Raw genomic sequence first — 20,786 nt, forward strand, 5'->3', positions numbered from 1 at the left:
GAGGTCTTTTCCAACCTTAATGATGCTGTGATTTCTATGATTTCTATGAAACATGGGAACAGGTTGCCCAGAGATGTTGTGGAGTTTCCATCTGTGGAAATACTCAAAAGCCGTCTAGACATGGTCCTGGGCAACCTTCTCCAGCTGACCCTGCTTGAGCAGGGGGTGTTGGACAGGAGGCTCTCAAGGCTCACCTATTCTGTGATTCTGTGACTCAGGAGTTGCAGATTCCAGAAAATGGCAAATGCCTTTTGCAGCTTGCAGCAGAGCCCTCTCATTCAGCTTGCTTGGAAGCAGAGTGCCACTGCTTAGGGGCTGAGTGAGGTGGCATTTTCTCTAGTTGCAGCCTACCAGTATGGTCCTTCTCACATCATTTCTCCTGTCAGGCCAGGTACTCTCCTTCCCCTTTCTCTGTGTCCTGTGAACACCTACACCTGGAAAACATCATACCTGAGATGCTGGTATGCTATTTTCTAATCTGCTCCACTTTTGGAGCAGCATCACCTCTTTGCAGCTCCCTCTTCACCTCACTGATAACTGCTGTTACATGGCAGTATAACGTGTTTCCCTGACAGAGAAGGACTTGTTCCCAAAATCTAGCCTGCAGCCTCTTACAACAACAATAGTAGTGATAGTATTATCACTACAGTTGATAATACTGATAGTATTATCAACAACAATAGTAGTGATAGTATAACTGGTCAGTTACTTCCCTTCCTGCTACTTAGATATGCCATGTCATTCAAGCAGACCTGCAGTACCTGTAGAATAGTATAAAAGTAGGTACAGTACATGTAGGGTCCGGATGTTTTAAAGACAGACAATGGACAGTTTAGCATTCATGCAGAAAAATGTTTTATTGTAGTGAAGTTACACAGGAGAAAAACAAAAGTCTCCCTGCTCCTGGTTCAAGGCTATGCTGAGCCATAAAAGGGGAGGTAAATGCTAACCAAAACAAGTTCCTACATGTAAAAACACATTGCACTTCCAGTCATTTTTACAAGGTTATAAGGACACCACCTGGCATTTTCTTTTTTGTCTTTTTTTCCTTTTTTTTTTCTTTTTTTTTTTTTTTTTTAAGGAGCTGCAGCTTTAACTATTTAAAGCTGGAATCCAGAACGTTTCCTTACAGGAGTTTTTGTTGTTTGGGTTTTTTCCCCTCATAAAAGCAAACCTGAAGATACTCTTTCTTTCTGTTTAGCCTGTCCAGTTTATTTAGACTAAAAGCACCTCAGGCCACATGAATTTTACTTGATACATTCCCATACTGACCTTGTAGGGCTTCAGTGGCTCTAAACCCAGGTTCAGTATACAACGCTAATGCTGGTTAGTGGTCAGATCATTCTCATCACCAGCAAGCAGGAAGAGGGGAATGGCAGCAGGTACAGGGGGTTTATGGAAGACTGCTGAAGTGGCCTTGATGACAGAACAGCTCTTCCTCAGATGGGGTAACTGCCCACCCACTTCTTAATGCAGAAAATCAGCAAAGCACTGCATCAGCCTGGCACAAACACATGACAAATGGCATGGAGTCTGTGACCCTACAGAAAAGAAAAGGAAGGTGGGACAGGTTTTGGACCTGCCAACCTTTTAATTGTCCTTTCAGGGATACAAATACAACAGTGTTTATCAACTACTAACTAGTTTTCCCACACAACAGGTTATGTACTGTATATTCACTTACATTTTTACATAATAATACACAGGTATTATAATACACAATAATTCCCCACCACCACCTCTTGTGGTGAAAGAATGTGACATGTCAAGGTGACAGACACTTCAGGAGAGCCTCAAGGAAAAATAAGTTCATGCAGAGCTAGCTTATCTTGGTCTCTTGAAAGTAAAATTTCACAAAGGATGAGCAAGGTGTCTATTTTTACAATATTTACTTTGTACAGTGTGAAAAGGACGGATAGGCTTTTTAAACATAGGATTCCTTAGCATACTGGATCTGATCTACCTCAAAAACTGGCTGGCTGCACCTCCGAGCCACATACTCAAGTTTGTTCTTTTGACATGATTCAGACATGGCTCTCATTCGGTAGACTCCCGGGGTCACGGGTAAACTCACGCGGGAGTTTATTCCCACAGTGATGCTGAGGGTTTCAGTTTCCACGTCAGAATCCTTTGCTGCAGAAACTCTGCCACTGGGTGGATCCCTTAGAGCCGTATATGCTGTGTCCTGTGCACAGCTGCTGCATGGATGAGGCAGCAAAGCGTCCTGGTTTGACACCTTTAATCTCATAGTTTGAACTGTGAGATTGTGGGGGGGAGCTTTAGTGGCCAGACAGTTTTTAGTAGCCTCTTCGTAAGAGGGTGGTCTTCCAGGATTCCTCTGATCTACCTCTCTGAACACTTCATCAGCTGACCTGAAACGGGGCCTTTGCTGATACGCCACAGGCAATGGTTTGTCACCATCAGGGCTGCTCTCCTGGACAACTCTGCAGGAGAACTGATCTTCTTTCTTTGTGAAACTGTCTCTCTGAAAGCCCATGTTTTTTCCAGGCCCCCAACTCTGGGTTTTTAGTAGTGTTTTCCTGCGGTTTGCAAAAGAGAACGACATGGAATGCTTTTTGATCTCTCTGCTAGGCGTACTGCAGTCTTCGGTAGCCTTGGTGGAAAAGGACTGGGGCCTATTTAAAAAGTTTTTTTGGGGACTAGAGGGCGAAACTACTGGCGAGCTGGTGAAGACTGAGCCATCAGAGCTCTCCAGGGAGCAACTGGAGGATGTTTTGGGTAGAGAGTCAGTTGATAATTGTGAAGGTAAGATTACAAGCTGTTTCTCCAGTGCCTCCAAGCCTAGCTGTTTCTGCTGAACTGGAAAACTGTCCTCACTTTTGTTTAGCTTCTGTTTCCTTATCCTGCCTTCAAGGCGGTTCTGGAAGGACAGGTCTGGCTCTGAGTACCTCCTGTCCATTGTGCTGATGTCATTTCTGAAATTAGTCCCGGAAGGGGCAGAGATGCGTGTTGGATATCTTCTGCTCACGCTCGTGCTCCTCCCTTTGGGCTGCTCCATCTGAGAGGTACGGGGACTGCCTTCAGCTTCAGGATCTGGGCTGTCATAGGCAGAGTCATTCTGATGAGCAGCACATAGGTGTTCTGTGGGGAGAAAGCACCTGTTAGTTTTTACTGACCATCTGAGGATGAAGGGGAACTATATGGAAAGAGTTCCTGTAGAAGAGCACTGCAACAGTGTCTTGAACCCTCTGCAACTCTCTGTGTTTCCACAGATGTATTCCCATATCAAATTAAAGAATCTGGCCCAGAAGCCCCAGTCTGTGACATCCCCAGTCCATTCTCATACCTGTGGAGCTGTCTGTGTGCTCCGGTGACTCCCCAGCCGAGGCACACACAGTCAAGGCACTGTCCTCCCCAAATATTTCTGAGCAGTTGTTTATGAGGAACTCCACCAACACTGTCACCTGCACACAGAAAACATTTTACTTCAGTCAAAAGGGCTGAAAACATATTAAACAGTATTTCCTGCTCCTGCCTGCTGTCTTTGTATGAAGGGCAGCACAGAGGACGGTAGCTGCTGCCAAAATCATAGAATCATAGAATACCAGGTTGCAAGGGACCTCAAGGATCATCTGGTCAACCTTTCTTGGCAAAAAAATGCTAGCTTAAAGTCAGAGGGTGAGTCCACTCTGGAGGATGAGGCCTGATGCTGCAGACTAATTGATCTGCCCCGATGCAAACAAAACGCCATCAGCCACAGCTTCAGCCTCACTGTCCAGAGGGCCCGCTGGTGGCAATGCCCACCGGGTGCCCCTTGCTCTCTGTGTGCAAAGTATTCGGGAGCTGTGATACGACGTAAGGGACTGCAGGGCAACTGCTACTTTTGCTCAGAGGAGGCGAGACGAGGGGCAGCCTTGCCCATCACATTGCAGGCACCTGAGCTGAGGGGCACCCCCAATGTCCAGGGGTGCTGTTTTGTTCAGCTTTTGCAATGGCAGTGGGATCCCTGTGGATGGCTCTGAGCTGCCCCGAAGCGGGTGGCTGCTTGGTGAGTTCAACACACCTTGTCATTCATCTCCTTCTGCACTTCCAGCGGGAGCGCGTTGTCCGTCTCTGGGCTGAGCATATTTGGGCCAACGCAGATGGCCAGATTGCTGGAGTCCATCCTGTTGGTCTCGGCGTTTTGGCTGATGTGGTGGAGCAGAGACAGCAAGTGCTTGAGCAAGGCGAGGTTTGGTCTAGGCAGTTTGTCAGCCACCCTGCATGGACACAAACAAAATGTGACGTTAATTCATGGTGCAGCAGCCGCTACTTCTTTATTTGAGCAAGTCTCAATTAAACTCAGACAGATGACGCTTCCTCCAGAGAGAGGCATGCGTGTGCTTTTTTCACTGCTTAGCAGAAGTATCATTCAGAAATCCCCAACGGCAGCTGAGCGTGTGGTTAATTATAAGAGCTTGAATTACAAGGTCTTGACTGAAAGGCAAGCATTGCAGCAGTCCGTGTCCCTGAGTAGATGAGATGGTGTCAGGAGATGTCACTGGAGGCTTCCCGAAGGCACGCGAAAGCCTGTGGTTGTGCTGTGCATCTTTCAAAGCACTCCCAGTCAGCCTCCACATCTGCTCTTTCTAAAGAGCAAAACGCGCGGTGGTCTCCACGTGCCCGACTTCACCGCCAGCAGATGTGAAGGTTCCCTGCCAGTGCCTGTGCCACAGCACAGTGACTACATTAGCTGAGACACTGCAGCCTCTCTCCTCTTCCTACGCTAGTCGTTTCGTAGGGCAACCTCAGATACCTGCCGGAAGCGCTGCTGCTAGAGCCCTCTCGACCAAACCCCATGGAGCAATAGCAAGCTGATATAAATGACAGGCTTTTAAGTGAGACTCTCAATTTCAGGAGACATCATTGGCCTCCACCAGCCACTCCATCACACTGGGGCTGGTTGCAAAACTTCCTGGTCGCAAAACTTACTCTTTCAATTCTTCAATTTTTTCCTGCTTGCTTGGCTTCTCCAGAGCTTTCATCCACTTCTCATAGAGGTCGGCCGACAGGAGTTTGGAGGGGATATTTCGGAGGAAATCCTGCAAGGCCAAGAGATTTAGATGAGGCTTTGGACACTACCCCTGAGCACACAGGGAGCATCACTGTGACATGGACTCACTAGCAGGCAGGCTGGCCTGAGCTACCTGACCATCAGCACCTGCAGAGCAGTGGGGTCCCCAAGAACATGCCAAGTACACTTGCATTGGGGTAATAGCAGGACCCAGCTCTTAGCTGCTTTTTGTTCCCCTGTGTATCTCAGTATTCCTCCCTGGGGAGGATGCTGAGGAGGAGGACAAAGTGAGTTTCCTGTGGGCATGCAGGAAATCAGCAGCACAACGAGTGGGACTGAAAATCAGGTGGAAAAGGAAAATGCCAAGCTTTCCTAAGCCCGAAACATTTAGTCTGGCTTTGCTCTGGCTGTAGCTTGGAGTCCCACCTAGGTCAGCTCTGGGCACTGAAGTGGGCCCATGCAGATTAGCAGTGTCCTCCCCCCACTGCAGGTCAGAGGAGCTCACCTTCAAGACCACTGCCAGCAGGTGCACAGATTTGCTTTTCAAATCAACATTCCCGCCTTTGTTTAGGTCCTCCTTCAACTCCTTTCGTGCTTTCTCATTGGCAGCTTTTCTGAATATCCCTTCAGTGGAAGGTCCTTTCATATACAATATCGTTAGGAGATCCTGCAGGGAAAAAAAACCAGACAGGAATGGGAGAACAGTTACTTGGGTGAAGGAAGGTCCTTTAGCAAGTGAATATTTCTTTAGAAACAGAAGAAAAATTGTCTGGAGGTACACTGTGCTCTAATTAGGTCAGTATCTAGTTCTTGCTCCAGTTAGATTACATGGGCAATAACCTGATTTTTCCCCCAACCCACCCTCTTTTTGGACTGGTGAATTCCACTAACTTCAGTGGAGTTATCCCTGCTTCCTTCCAGAAGGAAACAAGGGATGCCTTAAGTCTTGGTTCAAATCCCCTCCCTCCAAAGCCAGGCAAATATTTCTTAGAAGAGACAAAAGCCTGTCTATTGGAAAAGCCAACTCAGTGCGAGAACTCTTTTTATCCAGAAGATAGTGTTTAGGTATTTGTCAGTGGCAGGCCATAGCTGAACACTTTTTTCAGGGAGATACAGAAATCCTTGGAAGTTTACGCTGCTGAAAGATTCATTTAAATGACTTCTGTAGAATCACAGATGTTTATACTAAGGAGCAGATCTTCTCCTATTCCTGGTCCTGGGTTGTCTCCACTCAAAGTTACTTCCAGTGAAAGTTGGGTGCGCTGGACAGAACCCACAGACCTGACCCTTTGTACATCTGGGATGGTCCCTGAGTTTATTAGAAGTGTGTGTGGAGGGGAAACACCCAAATCACTCATCTCCTGGGTGCTGCAGCACAAGTACCAAGGATCCTGCCTCATGCTGGAAGCCAGAGGTATGATAACTGTATCGTCAGGCTTGCTTACCTGGACCGGTTGGGGCAGTGTTTCATCTTCCCCACAGATAATTGCCAGAGGCTGGCCAAACAGAGCGATTTTGGCACCCGAGTCTAGCTGCCCTGGGGAATTCCCATTGGTAGAGCTTCGTCTCAGAGTAAATGACTGCGATATCACCTTCTTTCTTTTCTTTGTTCCATCTGCTGCAAGCAAAAGGAAAGCAAAAAATCAATTTTTAAAAAAACAGAGCGCGCTATGCAGCCATTCATCTGTGTGCAGTGCAGAGATGTATGTTGAAACAACTCAAACTAAACTAAACAGGGAGAAACTGAAAGACAACTAAGTGGTTACTAAGGAAACAACCGCCTAAACTGTAAAACTGTGACCATCCCTCTAAGGACACCACCTTTCCTGTTTTTGGGTTGTTTTTTTTACATTCTAGTCACTGTTTCTTCCTAGAGAGTGGGAACATACAAGGCACAAAACCCCCAGCATTTATAGAGATTTTTGATATTGCAGCGGTTTCTGTGATAACTATCTAAGGCAGATATGTCGCTTGGGCAGCTAGCAATGACAATTTTCACTATGCGGTCTGACTGTGCCCCAGCCTTAGGGCAAGAGTGGAACTAGGTGCTCCTTCTTTTCATCCTCTTTCACAGGCTGAAATGAAAACACACAGCTTCAGCTCTGCCAGCTTCGGACCCAGCTCTAATGATAGCGGTCCTGCTAGAGCTAGTGCTTGCCCCCTGCCAGCAAGCCAGTGGAAGGTGATACTTGCTCCAGAGGATGGGAGCGTCACAGTAGGGCCTCATTGGCTTCAGGGTCAGAAATCTCTTAGCATGGGTTTTGCATCTGCATCTTAAAGAGGAGGGCATGCTAGGAATTTGGAGATGAGGTGTGGCCTTTTTTCCCTTTCAGAAACAGTGAGAGAAGGATCCTTTTGCTAGAAAGCTTTCTAAAGGAGTTGCCTTCTGCAAGTTTCCCATAAAGGACTTGCCTTCTACTCCAAAATGAAGTTGTCTAACACAGCTGAGAAGTTCTCAGGGCCTGTATTTGTGGCTTAGCACAAGTCTTTGGTAGGGAGGGGTTAAAAGCTATGAGAAAGTCGCCTAACATTATAGTGTCATATAAAATGTTTGCTTCTGGTACTCTCGAAAAATGATCTGATATGATGGTCTGCTCCAAATCTGACCCCACCCTGCTAATGGTCTCCTCTGGGTTGCTTACAGGTGCTGAGGTTTTGCATAGTGAGAGAAAACAAGTGCTGTTGCTGTTGTTTATTTGCTCTGGCGTGCAACCGCTGGTAGCTGTACTCCCTTGCAGTGCCACACCTCAGTGGTGATGCTCGAGTGAGAAAGGAGCACATTTACTTCCAATTGCTGCCAGGGAACACAATGAAACGTGGCTCTGAGGACCAGGGAACAGGGATACAAGACCTCTGGCATCAGCACTGTCACCTCTGCCACTGAGCATAAGGGAAAGAGGTCATTTGCAAGTGAGTGGCACTCCAGGGGTTAAGCCATCTCTGGATGGGGTTGAGGGCTGTGGATTGCTCTCAGGGAGGTGAAGCGGGCAGTTTTGGGTGGTTTTGCAGAAGCGCCAGCTTGCAAGCATTATATAAGAAGGCAGTTCCTCAGTTTGTTTTTGAAACTCACCAGTTGAGTGGCAAAGTCCATCTTCAGTATCTGCTGGGACCAGCGGGGGGCATTTCTTGGCATCAGCCTGCAAGAAGCGTGTTGGAGTTACAGAGCTGCCACCAGCAGCGAGGGCCACCAGCGAGTTGCTGCAGCTCCTCTGAAATCTGTGGGAAGCTCTGGGGAATAACCAGAGCAAACCTAACACCTGCTGAAGAGGTGACTCAGTCCAGGAGTGGACCACCTTGCTGCCCAATAAAGGGATTTATGGTAAACCCTGCAGCCAGCCACCCCAGACCTGCCCAGCAGGTCACAACCCCGTGCTCTTTCAGGCTGCTCTTCTGATCCAGAGAAGCCACAGCCGGACACAGCCTGCCCTTTTGTGTCCTTCCCTGGCACTGGAGATTTCCTCCCAAACTTCTCCAGGGAGCCTTGATGGCTTCGGAGCCTGCCAGATTCCTGAACAAAGCTCCCCAGGAGCCCAGGGAATGCACTGGCTGCTCACAGCAATGCCCAGCTCCTTCTGCACGGTGCTGCACGGAGTCGCCTTCAAAGGGCTCTGCCCGCTCATGGGTAATGGCAGGCAGCACGCAGCTCCTACAGGGGCCACCCCCACTTCGCTAAGATATCTCACATCAGTACCCAACAAGGATCGGGGGAAATGTAGTGGCTGCTTACCTCCGACTGGCACTCAATCAGACTCTCCATGTTCCCAGCATTTAGTGTCTTTGACTAGGCAAGAAAACAAAGACACTATGTGAGTAACTGAATGCTATGGTTTAGAAATCAGAGCTTTTCAAAATCACTCTCTTGACAGAGCTGAAACAATAAAGACACTCACAGTATTACAGCTGCTTAACACTTTCATTAGGAGTTTGATCGGGGGAGCTCTGGACACTCTGGTTTCCTTCGGTCCTTTTGTTTGCCTGTTTATTGAACAGGGAATGGACAAAGAAAGAGCTTTGTAAAACTGCACCCTTCTTGTCTTTCTCCCCTGCAAGCCAGTCTGGCATTTAAGTATGATCCTGAACCAGCAAGATATCCCACACGAGTCAATCATAAAGCCCTTCTCTGGAAGGCACCCAGCCCTACTGCTCTATCTGCATCTTGATTAAAACAGAAAAAAAACAGCTTTCCATTTCTAATCCATGCAAAAAATGAGAAAGTGGTGACAGCTATGTGAGGTTGTTGTCAATCTGCAAACACAAGACTAAGCAACTCAGTCGGCTCTGCCCATGAGCTACACTTAGCCGTGGGTGCACCTCTCCCCCGTCTATATTTTTGTACATCTCTATACAGCTGCTTCTGGAGCACTCCACCGACTTCAACTGCGATGTTGCAGATTTAATCCCAGGGAGTACTTACCCAAGGAATGAGTCCAGCCAGAGCTCCTTCACCTCCCGTGAACTGCAGAGGAAAGGAGAAACAGCATCACTCCCCACTGCTACTAATCCTTCGGATGAGGGCAGGCGACTAAACAGTTCTACCCCACGTATGCTGCCTTATATACGCAGAAGGGGCAGGTGGAAATTCACAGACAGGAAGAAGCATCATGGGGCAGGACTGAGATGCTATGAAATTTCTGGCTTCCTCTTTCCTTTTAGAGGAGCTAGGGTTTTTTTTCCTTAAAGAAAAAAAAAAAAGCCCTTGTAGTTGTTATGGATGGAAAAGATGAGGCACTGGCCAGGTAAAGGTTCCATCTAGCATCACCAGCGTGAGGTGGGATGTGCAGAGGGGGCTGCAGTGTGGGCAGCTTCTCCTTACCGTTAAAGGGCAGTGGGTACAGTCTGTCCTTTAACTGCTCAGAGACCTTACATTTTGCAGTTTAAAGACGCACCACCAGATCAAGTTACACTAAGAATAGTTAAAAAGATGGGGGAGTGGAATAGCCAAGATTCAGATAAATGTTTTTGTATATTTTTTTAAAAACTAATGGCAACAGTTTACTGTCTGCAAGCAGATGTAGACACACACTTTGCCGGTGCCAACTAGTTCTTGAGGATCTAAGCACTGGACTTCTATACAAGTGGTGTTATGTAATAATTTAGTAATGCATGACAATATGTAATAAAAAGCCTTGCTTACAATATGTCTTAGTAAGAACTATGTGTCCAAGTAATAAAGTTTAATTCAACTGAAGAGATCAAAAAATGCAGGAAAAATCTACCTCTGCTCTCCCTGTACCTCTTCAGGGTCTGTTGCTGACTCCCCCCAACCTGGGCACACCAGGAACGTAAGGACAACAGTACTCACTCTACCAGGCCATTAGGAAAAGTCATCAACATTTGATGTTAAATGCATGATATTAGTTCTACTGATTAATTGACAGAGGCAAATTACAACCTGGTATTCTGGGTACCAGTCTTTTGATCTAGCGAAAAAGAGGGCCTAAGGCTGAGAGTCAAAGGCTTGGGAATATTTCAGTGGTGGATTTAGGTGGAAAGCACGCTTGTAAAACTGTGGTCTCTCTGCTGCTTCTCCCGGTGGATGCTCCATTTCATATGTGCAGGTGACGAGGCTGTGTCATAGCACAGCTCTTTGCAGATGCACGTTACGGCGACATCCGCTGCTGAATTCACCCTGAAAGCCGTTCTTTGCTTAACCACATCAGTCCTGGCCCATGTAGTATTGACCCCGGGTTGTCATGCAAAAGAGGCAGTCTCAGCATGACTCTGGCAGAAATGCAAGGTGCAAAATTCACTTTTGGTTAGACAGAGGTGTGTCCAGAAAGGCAAAAGGAGAGCTGCCCTGTGTTTGCAGGGGAAGATGGTGTAGATGACCTTTCAAGTCCTCCTGAGGCCCGTCATTTCCATGCTTCTGTAGAGACAGCGGTCTGTAGACTTGTTTAGGGCTGAAACTTACAGGAATCTAAATCAATTACTCTTCAGGCCTGTGCATTTAACACTGATCTTTTACTCACTGCTGTAACTGATTTTTTGTTAATTAGCAGTTCTGTGATATCTGTCATTTCCCTACTAAATTCCATGGGTCGATGCATGTTTTTGCAGAAATATTGTTGTCCTGCATCGTGTTCTCCTGAGAATTTCTTCTGAGGCTTGCTGGCAGCTGCAGCACCATGCTGATAGTCCCAGCAGGATTTCTGGGACAAGGCGCATCTATTTTTCAGTACATCTTTTAAATGTGTATCTAAACATATCTGTCTGTTAAATACCTCGGAGGCTTAGGGGACCTGTGCAATTCAGTTCTGCCTTGCCCTTACTTCCAGCACTGTACGCAGACATATTTCTAAGCTCAGTCTGTTGCATGATTAAGACATGGGGTTTGATCTGGAAAATGTGCGACTCATGAAGAAAATGGGAGTTTAATGGGTGGTGATTAGTCGGGCCAGAAGCTTAGATTACAAATAGGGCACAGCTGTACACAGGGCCTAATGCTTTGGATTTCCCAGGAGGAAAAGATACAGTAATGGGTGGTGTATTGATAGCACATCACCAGACTGTCCGTTGGCACGTACTGCTGTATCTCTATCTAATTAGTTCCCAGCTATTAACAGTTATGGGGATATAATGGCCATTGTATGTGGAAGGTACGTGTATAGCCTGCCTGTCCATATGGAAAACAATTTGGGTTTTTTTTTACCCTCGTGGTAGAATTCATTTTTTATAGCTCTTGTATGGTGTGTATCACAAACACTTAATTTGTGCCAAAATGACTTTAAAGCAGCTTATTTCATTACAAACAAACATGCCCCATCTGAATAGCAGACATCCTAAAAAGCTATGGTTTGGTGGAGTAATTGTATGGTCGCATAGAACGAAGCTTGGCTGTATTTGTGATAAGCAGTAAGCGAGCATGTGCTGGCTCCTGTCGAGCACTGCAGAGCTGCGTGCAGGGTCAGAAGAGCTGCTGCACCAGGCGGGTGAAGACAGGAGGACCAGCACAGCGTGAGCTGCCCTCACACCTACCAGCCAGAGCAGCTTCACAGCTTCCTCCACCAGTGTGTAAAAGGTAACATAGATGTAGCTCCCAAAGCCAGTCTCCACAATGAATATTAACAGAAAAGGCCTGCCATATGGGATGTTTACAAATGAAGGTCCCTTACATGAACAGCTTCTTTCCCTGAAGAGACTGGTTCCCTCTCTACCACCCAGCTCTGCTTTGCAGACTCAGAGCCTTTGCTATGGTCTGCCCCTCAGTTCGGTACAGATCTTACACAACAATGCATTAGAGTACAATGTTTCTTTGGTACCACAGTGTACAGTACAGTGTGGGGTTTGTACCACAGCGGTTGCCCTAGGGCAGGCGGAGTAGATGGCAGATGGCTTGGGCACACCTGGAGCTGTTTGCAAGGTGATGTGTTTCTCCCATGCCATGCCTGACTAGGTGAATGCCCTCTCCTTCAAAGACACGGGGTCCTTTACACAAAGATCAGGGCATGGGACAGGGGGTGGACTTACAAGGGTTTTGTAGGACTAGCCTGTGTATGAGCTCTTCCCCTCCTGTAGATCACGTTGCTTCCCTCAGTTCTGCTGAAGTGCTTTGCATTCACTGGAGGGAAAGCAGGAGCGGGGAGGTCCCGCAGAGCACCAGACCCTGGGTAAATCCAGGCCTCTCAGGACTATGTTTGTTCCTTGAGGTGTGAAGCATTTTCCTTGTAGAAGGCTGGACATCAGATCGATGCCTCTGCTTCCCCCTGGGCCCAAGCAGCCCCTCTCTCCTCCCAGGCCATGGCTGCTTTTGTGGTCTGCTCCCAAGCACCTTGTCCAGCCCGGTTTTGGAGAGAAGGCTTATATAGCACTTGCTGCCAACACAGACCCAATGGTGGTTTTCCCCTTTCTGTGAGCTACAGTCAAGCTAGGCATTTTCTCCTCTTTTCTCCTCTCTCTTCTTACACTGTGGCTCAGTGAAAGACCCTGGACCATAGCAATGAAGGGGCAGCATCAGTTGGGAGAAGAAAGGAATCAGGAGCTGATAGTAAACAAAAGAACAAAAGTACAAATCTGCTGTGGCTGGAAAGTGTCTGTTTTTCTTCTCTCCTTATCAAACCACAAATGGGAAAATCCCAGCCACAGCTCACTTTTGTTTATTTCAACACTACTTTCAAAAATGTTTGACATGATGGCTCTTAGAAATGAGGGAGTGTGTGAATGAATCCTGAAACCCACCTTCGCCCTGTTGTCGCACCAGCAAGGACGCAGCAGGAGCGTAGCTGTGAGAAGGGTACAGCAGGACACGCCTGGAGCAGGGACTCTTTCAAGCCCACATAGAGCAGAAAGAGCCAAGTTCTGCACCGCTGCCTCTCCGTGTGGAAAAGGGGTTGTATTCCAGTTTTGTCTTCACTGGCACAGTTGCGGTTTCCCGGGGGATGATAGGAACATTTACCAAAATAAGGAAAGCAATTATGCCAAAGTCAGACAGTTGTTGCGTTGGTTTTTTTTTTTTGAAAGGAAAGCTCTGCACGATCTGACTCAAAGAACAGGGTGTTGTGTGGGTTGCGGAGAACAAGTCACATTTCTACCTGTCTTCTGAAGGCAGCTCCAATTTCCTACCACTTTCCAGAGTGTGTTGCAGATTGCATAGGCATGGTTCAGGGTTTGATCACAGAAAAGAGGGCGGCCTGACCTTTAGTTAGGCCAGTCCCTACCCCCTACCTGTAACAGTTCAGACCGAGATCCATCAACCCAGCTGGTGCTGAACTCCTACAGTTTTAGTCAGGTGGGACCTGGGCTCATGCTAACCCTGCTTTTGGAAAGTGAAACCGACTGGCAGTTTTTCCCAGCTCTGCTCTGCTGATTTTTATCCTTAATCAGATATCAAGATTAGATTGTAATGTGGGGTAGATTGCATCACCCTTCTACACACTGGGTTACTATTGCACAGGAAAAAGTTACAAATCAAAAATAATATCGTAAATACAGCCCAAGGTGTATTCTGTGCCCTTCCCATGACACCCTTTTGGTTGCATTTGCTTTGCAGGATGGTTTGTTTATTCTTTCATGAGTGCTCCTCCCAAGACTAAGTTGGCAGCTCTAAAGTTTTTTACCAGTCATCAGCTGACTGGTTCCAGTGGGGGTTTTTTAGCTGTGAAGAGCAGGCATATGTCGACCATTTTTCCAAAAGGTCTGCGCTCGTGTTCAGTCGTGTCTGAATTCAGCTTGCTGTTGTATCTCGGCGGCGCTCGGGAATCACTCATTCCGTGGGCTCCCTGAGGAGGCCAGCACAAAGGAGTCTGGGAGTTGAAGTTGCCCATCATTTCTGACTGAGCGGATGCAGATCTAAATCTTTGCTCGCTTACAATAAACAACAAGATAATAGAGAACACGTGTAATTAAGTCTGAATTCTATTCTTTTCAAGATTTCTGGCTGAAGGTACTAAAAAGGTATTGAAAAGTGAGATGCCACTCACTTTTTTTGTTACTCCAGCAGGTTTCTCACTTGTTTTGCTTCTTTATGTTGTCCATTCACAAATCAGAAACTGAGATGGTGCTTTTCTGCCAAGTTCATTTGCACTCAGGGACAGATTATATTTCTTACCGAATCCAGAGAGGTGTGAATCTTGATTTTGCTTTTTAGGATTAATTCAAATGTTTTCTTTTCGATTTTAGTTGATGTAGGCTTGTATTTCTCCTGCTTCTGCACCTTGTGTTTTGCTTTGAATTTCAGCATCAAAACAATCTCAGATCTCAAAATGAGAATCAGTGGAAACCAGAGGTAACCTGGATTTCACATTGAATTCTAACTTGCATGTGATTTTCAGGCATAAGTCATCTCACTTTCACACAAAAGATGATCTGCAGACTGCCAATGGCCTAGGAGCCAGTCCGGAATAAGACCAAGAAAACTTGGCCTGAGTGTAATTTTGGGTTTCATTGTGTATGTGTCCCATTGATACAAAAACTAGAAAAGAAAGCCAGGCTCAGGGGTGGCAAGACCTGGTAGAGTGGGAGCTGCTCCAGGCATAGCAAGCGTCCATGGCCGTGAACACGGCTGTCACTGTCGGCGCCCAGGAGGAACAACCAGAAGTAGCTGGAATTTCCCCATCGTTCAGCTCCAGTTGGCCTCCTCTGAGCCCCAGTGGTATGATGGGAATATCCCCAAACTCTTCATCATAGTGATGCCCTTGTGAGTTTGTCAGTCCTGTGTTGTACCTGCTTCCTAAGTAATAAGCAGAACTGCCAGTAACCGGATCCTCATCACCGCTAAATTAACCATGAATGGGAACATTTATGACCACACACCTGGACTGCATCCTCCAGGCAAAAGCAATGTCAGGCAAGGCAAATCTTTCCAAGCACAACTTTGCTGGCTGCAGTTAAACTCCCCTGAGCACATTTGACCCCATACTTTGGGAGAGTTATTGGCTGTCATGCCCTCTGTCCTTGTGCATGCACATCCACACACAGCAAAATAAAATGATGTGTTGCGAAGTTTTGGCCGACCATCAAAATCAAGATGATAAATTCAAAACAAACATCTCCATATTAGCTGGTGATTGCCATATTGTTGCTACGAGCAACAGCTGCTGTATTAGTGTTTTATATAAACACTCCACTTTGGTATTGCTATCCCGTTTTAAAGCGGGACTACCTTATGAGGATTTCAGAAAGCAAATGCTTCTTATGGCATGGGCTCTGCCTCCTGCCACAGGGTACCACGAGGTCTCTGAGCAAACAGCACTGTCGCTACTGCCGCGAGGGGACACGCGGAAGGTGGAGGTGCTCCACGCCGCAGCTGCTGTGGGCAAGCCGGCCTCGGGCACCAGCTGGCACAACTGGGGGGCAGCAAGGGCTGCCCTGCCTGGAACAGGGCAGCCAGGTCCTTGCCTCCACATTTGCAAAAGCACAGTGACTTTTTCAGGCCAGAAATAAGAGGGGAATTCCCACCCTCCAGAGCAAGCAGGACCTGGGACTGCCTGCTAGCAAGAGTGGGGTGGGGGAAGAAAAAATGCTTTTGAGATTGAGTTCAGCTGTATCAGCTCTTTACTGGAGAGGGCTTGGCTTGAAGGCCAGGCTGTTGTGTTCAGGCCTGCATTCCTGCAAAGCTGACCATTAATTACTGCTGCTGCCATGCAGACCAGGTGCTATTACCACTGCATTTGCTTACTCCACTCTTGTGTGCCTGCTCTGAACCCTGCCTTTGCTTTCAGATCTGCAGCCACTGCACAGAGGTGACAGTAAGGAGTATGTAGAGAAGGTACCTGCATGACACCATGTCCCTTTCCCCATGCAGTGGTGGCTGAGGCTTGAACAGAAGATTTTGTTCTCCCTTTCTACTTCCTTTTAAAGGTTTGTTTGGGCTTTGTTTGGGCTTTACCTTTTCTCCCATTTATCAGATGAGTATGTTTCTTTGGGATTTTTCTCTCTGAAAACAGTCGCTGTGTGTGGTCTTACAGTCATGAACTGCCTTATTTAGTATTAGCAAGAAAGTTTGCGAGGCAAGGATATATCTTTAACGAGGCCAACTGATACAGGTGCAAAACCCTTCCTCAGATCTGAAGAGAAATGCCTGTCTTCAATCTAAGGACAAGTTGAGAAGAAATGCTCTGAATTTTACTAGATATATTAATCAGTTACATGGTTACTTCTTGAGATAAGATAGGTACCCCCCTCAAGAAGGCTCTTTTCAAAGAGAGATTGAATCCTCTTACCTTTAGGCACCATAAGATACAAAAATGCTAAGCCAAAAGATGTACAGTCCAGCAACTGCTGTAACATTTGTGTAAACCAAAGACCGTATTGCTACAGAGAGCCTTAGTATTGCTTGTGCAACACCGTGAACTGATCCTGTCCTTGTGTAACTTAATTGAACTTAGTATTCAGAGAGTAAAAATGAACACTCATTATCCTGTAAGTTATGCCAAACCCAAGATGCTGGTACATTTGCAAGAGGGTCCTACTTCCATTTGGTAGGTAGCAAAGCAAAGTGCCTATTCTTACTGCATTATACACAGATCCTCAGAGTGTATCTTTTAAACATAACCCCCTGGAATTATTATAGCTCTAAGTTAGTCACTTCCAGTGCTATACTCAGCGAAAATGTTTGCTGAACTCAGGGACTGAAATACAACATATCACTGTAATTGGCTCCTGTCTGTACTATTTTAGGAGAGCCAGATGTGCTAGAAGAGGAGTTTGAGAGGCCTGTGTTATGTCCCAGTGGTTGTCCCTCCTCCCCGCAACATTTCTGTTTGCTTCCAGAACCAAGCATTCCCGCAGTTTTCTTTGGACAAGAGTGTGCTGCAACGTAAACCTGTCAAAACTGTGAGACTGACATGAATAAACAATGCAGATAATATTTTTGTACTGACCTTAAAGGAAAAATCCTAACGAATGTCACAAGCATGGAAAAAGTCGTTACTTTAACAATTGAACAGGCTTACTCATCAACCCTACAGCGCTCAGTAATCCCCCTATTAGGGAATTTTCAGACTAACCAAAAACTGTAATTGCCTCTTTGTATCGGGGTTTTGTGGGTGAACTCCAGGAGATGCTTTGTTTTGCCCTTTGATTTTCCATGTAACATCTGAAAGGTAGCTTACCTTCTTTCTGCCTCAGTTTCTCATGAATAACGTGCCAAAAATAAAAGGTCACTGCACTGCATAAGGTGCTTTGATATCTTTTGGTGAAAAGTGGTACATACAAGAGAACCCAGTAAAGAGTTTGGCAGCTGTTGCCTCTTCTGTCTCCCATGTGCCACGTAGCAAAGAGAAGACCTTAATTTTAGGCTTAGTGGCAAATCTTTGACAAATGAAGGCATTTTAAATGCACTGTCTGTGAGGACAATATGTTATTTTCTGGGCATTACTTGTGTCCCTCAAAGTCCTTGCAGTTCTACTTACCACAAAGAAATGCAACAGTCACCTCCTGGCCAGATCAAATACTCACTTATTTTAAGCATGCAGCTTATTGTCAGGAGGCAATATGACAACGTCACAATGAAATAACCGTTCAATATGGTAACTGAACTAACCATTTTATCTAGATTCTGTAATAAAAATGTTTCTGAGCATGGACTCCCCTCCCTTTGCCTGACCTCTGGGAAGGGATCTGACATTGGGATTCCAGCACAGTCACAGCAAAGGCTATGCTTTAAACATCAAGCAGATGTGCTGTCACACGATATCCAACATGCTCTTTGAAGAACTACTTCCTTCAAAATGAGCTTGGGAAGGGCCACGTGGCACTGCAGTCATTGCAACCGCTGTGTACCTTCAAGCTCCTAAGGAGGCACTTAGCCTCCTTAGCAAGAAAGTTTGCAAGACCCCTTAGCAAAAAGGGTCTAATTCTGCGTGGGGTTCAGGGGCCTCAGTGGCAGCTCCTCAGAAACCCCCAGCCCACAGCTATCCCCTCTAAGACACTGGCGTCTAACTTCTCGCATGCAATATTCTTTGTCCTCTAATTTTTACTTTCCTATGCCAAATTCTTTATCTTTAGCCATGCAGAACTTTTGCCAGATTTAACTGGATTTAGTCCTTTGCATGCTTTTAATCTTGGGCTCCTAGTCTTGCAGGCAAGGCATATGTGACTGCACTTTTTTCCCAGGTGATTTTTTACTCCTTTATCACCACCAGTAACTTTTAGTCTCTACATTAATTTCAGTCACAACAAGCAAGTGAGCAACTCTTCCCTGGGTGGTGGGGATTTTTTTCCCTGAGAAAAAGTCATTAAACAATCTTAGATGGCTAATCAGCATGTGCATCACGACCACGCAGTCACTGTGCCCATAGCTCTGGGCTAGCTGCAGTGTGCCTGATGGAAACGGCGTATACTCATGGTGGAGATGAAGGTCTTTGCAGAGGGGTGGATCAGGGCACAAAGGACAGCAGCCTGCAGGAAATGTCACATGGTTGGTTCCACTGTTCCCAGAACAGTATATTCAGATTTTCAGATAAAGCTTCGGTGACCACGTTCAGGTTTTGAGCTACAAAGATGAGGAAACGGAGGGTGGAAGGTGGTTAGATGGACAGCCCATTCTATCTATCAGCAAGGCCTGTGCCAAGGTGTGCGTCTGTCATCAAATACATATCTGGAGGGCTGTCAGAATATACAAGAACTTCTTGTATATTCAATGTACAAGAAGTACGGAAGGTAACAGGTAGCTGCCAATTTTTTTTAATCTAAAAAAAACACTGGGATGGTGACTGGAGGGATGTGTGTATGGAGGTAGCCTTCTTGCTCTATATCCTAACAACAAGCCAGAGAACATCCCCTTCCACCAGTGTGATACCGTCTGTGTGAACACTGAGATGTTCAGAGTGTATCAAAGCCCTTGATTCAGTTCATCGCTTTTCAGCAAAGAGCACAGACAAGTGCTTGGCTGAACACACTGAGCTGGAGTGTGAACTGAATACATTTGGTACCAAGACAGAAATCACTGCTTTATCCTTGTAATTAATAGGTTTGTCCCTTTCCTCTACTCTCATCATAAACAAATGAAAATCAATGGCATTTCGGCTTATGTATCACTTCAGAGCTTGAAATTCCCCTCTTCCATTTTCAGTACACTGGGATACCTGGTCAAGAGACAAAGGCCTATTTTATACCCCAAAGATTACTTTTTTTTTAACAGTGGGGGAAGAATCCAATAACAAATGGGAACAATATCCTCTCTTTGGTCAACCAGTGATTTTTGCTTAGCATACCTTAGAGAATTTTGGCTGGGGTTTGGCCAGTATTCTATGTGGATAAAATGATTTTAATGAAACTAAGGAAAAAAGATGCCTGTATTTTCCAGTTTAGTTTCTAAATGCTGAATTATGTTGTACTGATTGAAAAAAAAAAAACTTTCATCAACTTGAAAATAGTTGCTTAATTTCTTACACAGAGGTAATCCTCCAAAAGGAAATTACGGTCAGACACTGTGGTTGGTTTTTCTCTTCCTTCTCTTTTTTTCTTCTTTATTATTGCTTAGCAGATCCTAGTTTTAGTTCCTCAAAATGCAGTTTTTGTTGGTTCTCTTTTTCTCGATGCATAAGATACCACTAGTTTTGCAGAATGAATTTTCCCGCCAAAAATGCCTTCCCTTGCAGTGGTTTGTGCGGCTGTGTCTGTATCCATGTAGGTATAACTGAAAAGGGCCCAATTCCTGCAGCCTGTCTCTCTGTGCACCCCAGGTATAAAATTCCACCATTCTGAATGAGGTGGCATTCAAAATTAAACAGGGATAAGTGACAAGAAGAATGGGAACAAATCCCAGGCTTTTGGTGGCAGATGTTGCCTTTATGAGAGAACACCTGTAAAAGCCTGCTGTCATGAAATATTCTATCACTTTTAGCAAAAATTTCTGTCCTCAAAACAGGGAATTTCCATCAGAAACCACTGACTCTTTCACAATGATACACATGTAGGAGGGCTCTACTTTATACAACCAAGGTACCACCCTAGTCTCTGTTCCTTAGAAGAGAAGAGGGGATGGAAACAGCATTTGCCCACTTCTGGGATTTTATCTCCTTTGCCGTGACTTCTGTGCCATCTCGGCGGGAGGAGGCTGGAGCTGGCCTTGGCGGCTGTGGTGAACGTTGTGCTGGGGAGCTACCACCGAGGGCTCTGGTGAGGAAGTGGAGTCAAGGACCAGATCCTCAAAGATACTTAGGGACATAACGCCTTTTTAGTCACCTACCCACCCTGATTTTAAATGGGAGTTGGGGACATAACTGCCTTGGCAATTTTTGGATGAGATCAGCGTCAGGGAGAGGGCAGGCAGGCTCTGGCAGTGTGAGGTGTAACTCCTTTCAGTTTGCTCTTCTTCATGACCACAGTGCAC

At 46.1% G+C, this 20,786-nt stretch overlaps 1 protein-coding gene across 3 annotated transcripts in view; it reads right to left on the minus strand.

The window, feature by feature from the left end:
- Positions 1-889: 889 nt before the first annotated feature.
- Positions 890-20,786, minus strand: part of TAGAP (T cell activation RhoGTPase activating protein) — a 54,746-nt gene continuing 34,849 nt past the window's right edge. For 2 of the 3 annotated variants that reach the window (XM_072857931.1, XM_072857932.1), the window contains 10 exons: positions 9,429-9,470; positions 8,905-8,989; positions 8,742-8,795; positions 8,085-8,151; positions 6,460-6,632; positions 5,520-5,681; positions 4,933-5,042; positions 4,025-4,220; positions 3,308-3,425; positions 890-3,102 (listed from right to left, as the gene is read on the minus strand). In XM_072857931.1, the coding sequence (XP_072714032.1) occupies positions 1,925-3,102; positions 3,308-3,425; positions 4,025-4,220; positions 4,933-5,042; positions 5,520-5,681; positions 6,460-6,632; positions 8,085-8,151; positions 8,742-8,795; positions 8,905-8,931 (2,085 nt within the window). In that variant the 5' untranslated portion in view covers positions 8,932-8,989; positions 9,429-9,470 and the 3' untranslated portion in view covers positions 890-1,924. Of the gene's footprint in view, positions 3,103-3,307; positions 3,426-4,015; positions 4,221-4,932; positions 5,043-5,519; positions 5,682-6,459; positions 6,633-8,084; positions 8,152-8,741; positions 8,796-8,904; positions 8,990-9,428; positions 9,471-20,786 lie in introns of those variants that run through there. The other variant, XM_072857933.1, reaches the window with a different exon arrangement.

This window comes from Ciconia boyciana, chromosome 3, assembly GCF_034638445.1.
Source record: "Ciconia boyciana chromosome 3, ASM3463844v1, whole genome shotgun sequence".
Lineage (NCBI taxonomy): Eukaryota > Metazoa > Chordata > Aves > Ciconiiformes > Ciconiidae > Ciconia > Ciconia boyciana.